This window comes from Austrofundulus limnaeus, unplaced genomic scaffold (assembly GCF_001266775.1).
Source record: "Austrofundulus limnaeus strain Quisiro unplaced genomic scaffold, Austrofundulus_limnaeus-1.0 Scaffold78, whole genome shotgun sequence".
Lineage (NCBI taxonomy): Eukaryota > Metazoa > Chordata > Actinopteri > Cyprinodontiformes > Rivulidae > Austrofundulus > Austrofundulus limnaeus.
Window position 1 is genome coordinate 1,746,443 of NW_013952480.1, and position 8,212 is coordinate 1,754,654.

General features: G+C 38.9%; 1 protein-coding gene across 2 annotated transcripts in view; it reads right to left on the reverse strand.

The window, feature by feature from the left end:
* Positions 1-8,212, reverse strand: part of dync1i1a (dynein cytoplasmic 1 intermediate chain 1a) — a 72,346-nt gene that overhangs the window by 12,112 nt on the left and 52,022 nt on the right. For both annotated transcript variants that reach the window (XM_014011251.1, XM_014011250.1), the window contains exons 15-16: positions 7,754-7,887; positions 7,327-7,471 (exon numbers count right to left, since the gene is read on the reverse strand). In XM_014011251.1, the coding sequence (XP_013866705.1) occupies positions 7,327-7,471; positions 7,754-7,887 (279 nt within the window). The remainder of the gene's footprint in view (positions 1-7,326; positions 7,472-7,753; positions 7,888-8,212) is intronic.

Consider the following 8,212-nt stretch of genomic DNA (forward strand, 5'->3'; position numbering starts at 1 on the left):
CAAACCCCCTGACCCCAATACACCCCCACCAGCCTCAATGCCCCAAGAAGTCCGATCCCAAACCCCCCACTCTCACCATGTCATGGAACTAATCAAAGGAGCCCAAACAGATTTATCTGATGYGGCRGCAGAGGCTGTTTCAAGACTATAATGATCTAACAGAAGATTTCTATACTGATTAATGCTAAGATCATTCGTGATATAATTCCAATGCTTTCATTATTTAACTGTGCAGCAATTAAATTCACGGGATACAGTATCTGTAGACAGCCGGGAGCTTTTTGCAATTTAGAAACTCTAATAATGTTTATGATGCAAGAAGTAGATCAGTGCTGATATTTAGTTGAATAGTTTAAATAAAAAACTATTTTGCATAATCCTCTTAATATGAATACTAATAATATTTAAGCACTAATACTAAGTATYTGCAAATAATACGAATCCCAGAGACACCCTGCTAAGCCCCAAAGATCCTCACAAAGTAACACTTGCATTACATGGTAAATGTTACCTAATAAAAATCTGTGCGTGCGTGTGTGTAATTCCCCTTTCTCAGACTGACAGTCGGGATTTCAGAGTTTGCAAACTGTGCTCCTGACGAGCAGGGAGGGAGGGGTCGCAGAAAGGAGACAGGCTGGCTGGAGGGGCAGAAAAAGAATGTAATGTGCTTCTCTTCCTCATTCCCCAGTTGTTCTGAGTGTACACGTACGCACACACAAACACAACAACAACACACAAACAGGGCCCTGCCCCTTTCAAGCCTGGACTGAACCTGTTCTCCAGTCGATTAGATGACAGCAGAGGTTACTTTTCTTTTTCATCTCACAGCTCCTGCACTTCAGAGCTGAGTGATTTCTGTTTGATTTCTTGATTTGTCTCGTTTTTGAGCTCATCTTCTCCCTCAGGTCTGTCCTCTAATCTATTTGTTAATGGTAAACTAAAGCAACTGTTCCCCCCCCCCCTTTTTTTCCACTGCTTTCAAAGAATTTGAAAATATAAATTTTAAAACTAACATCTAAATGAAGCTTAATCCGAGTGGCGCCACGCGTGAAGAAACCAGCTGTCATTACCTGTTCTGAGATGAGCAGAAAACCATCCCAGCGTGCAGCTCTGCAGAGCATTCCTGCCACACCTGGAACTGTAATATTATCCCTAAATGTGCAGCGACGGCAAACAAATCATTTGCAATTGGGAAAGAAAATAATACAAACATAAAATCTACGAATTGTACTAAATCATTAGCAACTTTTTGGGAATGCGACATAAATTCAGCTCCCAAAAACGTAAGGAAAGATTGAAATCAAACAAACAGAATTATGAACTATGGGCAGCTAAAATATTGTGTTTAAATATTATAGAAAAACAAATTACTATATATATATATATATACACACACACACACACACACACACACACACACACACACACACACACACACACACACACACACACACACACATATATAGAAGCTGAAGCAGGTAGACTAGTGCATCCTAACATTAACATTTTTATATGACTTTATAACCAATTTTGGCCTTTAGAAAAACATTTTTTGAGGGTCTCACCACCTCCCAATAAACGTCATTTTGGGAAGTCTAGCCACTCATTTTTACTCAATACTTTTACTTTTAATACTTAAGTACATTTTATGTCAGAAATTTACTTTTGATACTTAAGTACAAAATATATTAGATACTTTAAGACTTTTACTCAAGTAATATTCTTAGAGGAGACTTGAACTTTTACCAAAGTAATTTTAGGTAAGATACTTGTACTTTTACTCAAGTATCACTTTGAGGTACTTTATACAACACTGTTACCCAGTCCTTTCACTGAAACCAGGTCACAGAAAAACACTGGTTTCCTTTTGCTGGATTTGAATATTCTTTGGTCTATCCACCCCCAGCCTCTCCACTACCTGTTTTTCCTCCAACGACATGAAGAAAAACGTGTGAAAAATTAAATTATCCACCTCGTTTTTGTTAATCTCGCTCATCACCGTACCGACTCTGTCATATACACTTGTGCTCGAGGCACGTTACATGTCCACCCTCACGGGCTGAACAGAATTAGCCCCAATGAGTAGCACATCGAAGGGGCGGGGTCCGACGTCTGTCAATCATTGTGCACCACAAAACACATTAATTGAACGGGGCTGTGAAAAGTCAGCCGTTTGAAAAGACTCTGGGATTTTCTCTAGAATGTTTGGCACCAGTTTTGTTGTAAATTTCACAAAATGAGATACAATATTTTTAATTTGTGTTTATTGTGTATTTTAATATTTTTTATTGTGAATACCAGGGAGAGTTTAATCCTACTAGCCCACTTATACCAGCCATCTCTGCCTCTGATGCAGTTTATGCATTAAAGACAAATTATATCTGTTTGTGTCCCAAACTTGGGTTTTAATATCAAAAAGTAAAATCTTACCGGCTGTTTCAAAATGCCTGCTAACATGACTGTCGGACTCAAAGCTGCACATGGTTCCACATGTCCAAGGACACTTAAAAACTAACAAGTTTGACATCTTAACATCCGTTTTATAACCACATGCTGCGAGACATTGTCATCAAATTAGAAACTGCTACAGAATCTCTCATTTGCTGCACCGTAAGAGCACACCAGGACAAATCCTCAGCATAATCTCATTTCCAAAGAGATCTGCAGACATTCAGCTCAAATGATATTCACACTCATCAACAATCACCTGAACTGACAGTGACGTGGGCCTCTAATTAACTTCTTCAGGGAGCAGAAGTGGAATTATTATGCTTCATCCAATCACTTAGTAGACGCTGGTTTCGGGGTCAAGAGAGCAAAACGGTTCAAGTTATGCACAATCATAAACCCACTCGCAGCTGTCGCAACGTCTTAAAACTCCGAGCGACTCGAAACGGTTTCACTAACCACAATATTTGCACCGCTGAGTGTAAAAACATTAGCAGACTTCTGTATGACGGCCCTTTTGAACTGCGAGGGCAAGTGTTCGTGTGTGTGTGGCGGCAAAAACAATTCCCAGCGAACCTGAGATGTGTGTGYGCGCTACAGCCGTTTGTCATGGAAGGTTGAAGGCCGTCCTCAAGGGGATTTTAGACCAGTAAAGGCAACTTGCTTAAGGTGTAGGTGAAACATGTGTAGTCTTTTTTTCTTTTTCTTTTTTTGTATTTACACTCGCTCCTACACACACACACACACAGGTACGTGCCTGTTCACTCACGAGTACGAGTTATGTGGGAAAAGAGACAGACGCACATTCCTGTGGTGGCCCTCAAAGGAAAGGGAATTCCCAAATCCTGAAAAATAACACACTCTCCTGATGAAAATCCACAGAAATGTTTTAATATGAGTCGCGGGACTCTTTGCACAAGACTTATGGAAGGACCGCATGCAAACATGAGCCATAATTTATCAGAATGCTTTACAGCCTGCYACAACCGAGTATGAAAACTGAAACGAGATCTTTCATGAAGCGGTAGGTTTTATGCTAAAGGTGTAATGCTTCTGAACATATAGAGCGGGCCAAGCTTTGATTTTTTTTGGCTGTGTTTGTTGTAAAAATGCCAATCTGAGTCTATTTCAACGGTTTACATCACTTTCTAGCACTGATTTTGCTTTTAAAAACTTGTTCTCCCTCCGAATCTTCTCATTCCTCTAAGTCTTGTGTAGAACACGTTATCCAGGCTAAACTTCGGGGAGAAAATGTCCTTTCAGTGTTTTAGCTAAATTTTCTTTATTTTTTTATTTTTTTATGCTCCAACCTCACTCTGACAGAAACGGTGACTGTTTGGTTTTTACTGCCACTGAAATGCTGCCAAATGGAATTCATCGTGCTGGTTTGAAAGGAAAGCAAAAGCCCTGAGTGGGGCGAGGTCACTCAAAACCACCGAGAGGAGGAGTGTCCACCTTTAAAGACTGTCGAACTTTGATTCCCCTGAATGTACCAGTCGGCCATGTCCTGTCAGCGCATTCACGCAGAGATGCTGACGTGCTCGACAGGGAGCTCAGAAAATAAAACTATTTCTGGTTGTTTGTCAGTCTGTGCCATAACTTTTAGGTCCATCCTATTTATGAAGCAAAAGATCGATTAACACCTTAATAAGATTAAATATTTTAAAACTAGCTCTGAGTTCAGTCTTTTGAGCAGTATACACATTTATATAAGTGTAGTTTTATTTTGATACTAGTAAATACACGTGTAAGTAATAACAAGGCAAAAAGCATATTTTTCAGCAAATTTAATGTAAATTTATCAGATTTTGAAAACAGACTTCTGTAAAATAAATGTTTCTATAATAATAAACTAATTCTTCATGTTATAATTAGCACCTATGTTTGCAGCTTTTAATAAGCTTTAGTAATACAGCGGGTAAAATAAGTATTGAACACGTCACCATTTTTCTCAGTAAATATATTAATAGAGGTGCTAATGACATGAAATTTTCACCAGATGTTGGTAACAACCCAAGTGATCCATACATACAAAGAAATCAAACCATAAATGTYCAGAAATGRWKWTWTKTRWWAWWRTGKRRWRKSRMASRGRRAAARWRTTGAACACATGAAGAAAGGGAGGTGTAAAAAGGCATGGAAAGCCAAGACACCAGCTGAACTCACTCAGTAATGAGAAAGCAAGCCTGTCCCTTGTCAGTGCAAATTAATATCAGCTGGTTCAGACCCAACTGATGGCCAGGTATCACACAAGAACCATCTGATGATGGGTAAAAGTAAAGAGCTCTCTCAAGACCTTCACAACCTTATTGTTGCAAAGCATAATGATGGCATCAGTTACAGAAAAATGTCTAAACTTCTGAAGGTTCCAGTGAGCACTGTTGGGGCCATAATTCAGAAGTAGAAAGAACATCATTTCACCATAAACCGACCACGACCAGGTGCTCCTCACAAGATTTCTGACAGAGGAGTGAAAAGAATTATCAGAAGAGTTGTCCAAGAGCCAAGGACCACTTGTGGAGAGCTTCAGAAAGACCTGGAATTAGCAGGTATGATTGTTTCAAAGAAAACAATAAGTAATGCACTGAACCACCATGGCCTGTATGCACGCTCACCACACAAGACTCCACTGCTGAAGAAACAGCATGTTGAAGCTCCTTTAAAGTTTGCAGCACAACATTTAAACAAGCCTGTGTAATACTGGGAGAATATAGTCTGGTCAGATGAGACCAACATTGAACTGTTTGGATGCCAGAATACACATCATGTTTGGAGGTCAAATGGCACTGCACATCAGCCCAAAAACACCATACCAACAGTGAAGTTTGGAGGTGGGAACATCATGGTGTGGGGCTGTTTTTCAGCATATGGTACTGGCAAACTTCAAATAATTGAAGGAAGGATGAATGGAAAAATGTTCAGAGACATTCTTGATAAAAATCTGCTTCCATCTACCAGGATGATGAAGATGAAACGTGGCTGGACATTTCAGCAAGACAATGAGCCCAAACACAAAGCCAAGGAAACTCTCAGTTGGTTTCAGAGAAAGAAACTAAAGCTGCTGGAATGGCCCAGCGAGTCACCTGACCTGAATCCAACAGAAAATCTATGGAAAGAACTAAAGATCAGAGTTCATAGAAGAGGTCCACGAAACCTTCAAGATTTGAAGACTGTTTGTGTGGAAGAATGGGCCAAAATCATACCTGAGCAATGCATGCCGCTAGTTTCTCCATACAGGAGGCGTCTTGAAGCTGTCATTGACAACAARGGCYTTTGTACAAAGTATTAGATAAATTTCAGTAAGTGTGTTCAATACTTTTTCCCTGTGCCATTCCACACTCTAGTAATACATTTACTGAGAAATATGGTAATGTGTTCAATACTTATTTTACCCGCTGTATGTTTTTACTGTCCCTGATTAAATACTTGGTAGAGGTAAAGATATTTTAGTTGGATTTTCCTTTTTATTACAGTATMGTTTCCTAGAAGAATAAAAGTACTTGTTATGGTGTTGTAAATATCAGGTGTGAAAGCTTTCTAAAAAAGCATAAAGTGTGTAAAGTATGTAAAAATAACTTACTTCCCAAAAAGACAGATTGTGCATCTTTTGCAACTGCAGTTTTGGATTTTGTGTATTTACGTATTTATTTCACAAAGCCATTGCAAAAAACACAAATATAAAGAAAAAAAAAACTTTGCAAGTCAAACTTGGCRGCGAACCACACAGCGTCTCTGCTCTGATGCTGTTTGTTCACATTTAAATGAGCTATTATACATTTATTTAAAGGAAAACCCACTCAAACTGTGTATAAATAACCACCAGGTCAAAACGCAACAGATTCTCAAAGACCACCACAGTTTGTGTTACATAAGATATAACTTCAATTTCCCAAACTTAGGCCACCTGTCTGTGTCCAAATGGATTTATTTTTTCCTTTTTCAATTCATGTCTTTTAATTGATTTAACTGAAAACTCTAAAAGCTGTCCCCCGACTTGACAGATTAGAAAACTGGGGCAGTGTGCTCTAACATTATATAATTTACAGCCACATGTTGCAGACCCACATGTGGACCACTTGGAGTGTCCCCCACCCCTCTTTTCCAGTTTGAGATGAGACTGCATTATTAATTAGCTGAAGCTCATTGAGTATTTTCCCTCTTTGTTAATTTTTTAAGATGCTGTGTTCATTTTACTACAAATTTTAAACTTTTGTAATATTTCTGCATGCTATATAAAATGTCCATTTACAGATTACTACAGTAGCTTTTGTTAAAAAAAAACCTGTATGAGTGTGTGATGGCAGATTTTTAAAATTTTTCAAATTCTTCTGACGCTTTAAGGTGAGTATTTGGTTGAGATGTCTGTWTTTCCTTGTTTACCTCAAGGCTTTTAGATAATACAGGTGTTTAATGATGGTGCATTGGTGAGGGGTCATGCCAACCATCCTCCTTGCGGAAACAACTTTAGATTGAGTCCATCGTTTAACAGAAGTACGTCACTTTTTCCCCTGATAAACAGAAGAAAAGTTGATGAATAAGAAGTTTCTCGGTGCAGCGCGGAGCTGTGCAGGAAAACGCCAGTTCCGGTTGTAATCATCAGAGTCACGAGTTTCAAATGAATAATTTCACAACACACCTACAGTGTATGAACGCAACAACATATTTTACTGAGCTTTACTCCAACACACACTAACACACACAGATACACACACACCAAGAGAAGGACTGATTTTCAACTAGTTACTCATCTAAAGTACTCGACTCCCTTCCTTCTCTCAGGGGTCCCTCTTTGTAACCTTTCTGAGGCCACAATCAACCCCCCACACATCTGTTCCCTTTCTCCCTCACGCATACACACACACACACACACCCTCATACCTTGGTGCTCCAGAGTTTGACGGTCCAGTCGAAGGAGGATGTGATGAAGAGGTGGGAGAAGTCTACGGTGCCCACCGCGCCGTGGCAGCTGATGCCCGTCACGGGCCCCTGGTGCCCCTCAAATATTTCACAGATGCCTGCTTTACTGGGGAAGGATAAATCAAGAAGGAGCTTTAAAACTTCGGTCCTCAGCGTTTGTTTGTTGTTTACCGTGACGATAACGATAGAACAGTGAAAGAGCAAGATGATGAAACGTCTTAAATTACTAAAAAAAAATCCTGAAAAACATTTTGAATTTACCTTAATTGAGAAGGTGAAAAAAATCTATATCTAAATGTTTTTTTTTAAAGTTTTTAATAAACTTTAGCACTTTCTTATTAATTCAGGGAAAGTTCTGCACAAAGTCATGAAGCAACAAGTCACCAACCTGCCATGTCTGGATGCTGTGTAGACAGTCCCCTCCTCACTCCCCACCACGTAGTTGTTAACATCTCCTGTGGGGAAAGCCATGCCTGTCACCGCCACGGGTTTGGACTTATTGTACACCAGCTCCATGGTCTCCTACACACACATTGTATCAATAATATTACACAAATTAAAGACCTGGAAAATATGAATACAATGAAATATTCTGTATAATGACTAGGAGAATTTAACAACGAACAAAACATGTTTACTGCATTGAAAAATAAAAGAAAATTAACAAGTTCTCTGTCATGCTTGGCAATTAATAATCAAAAAGCTAAAAACAAATAATGGAAAGCATATAACTACAAGTGTATTTACATAAATACATAAATACATATATATAGGGATGAAATAAATAATTAGTACAAGTCATTTGTCCATGTAGTCAACATTTTACAGGTATTTACCTGTATCTACC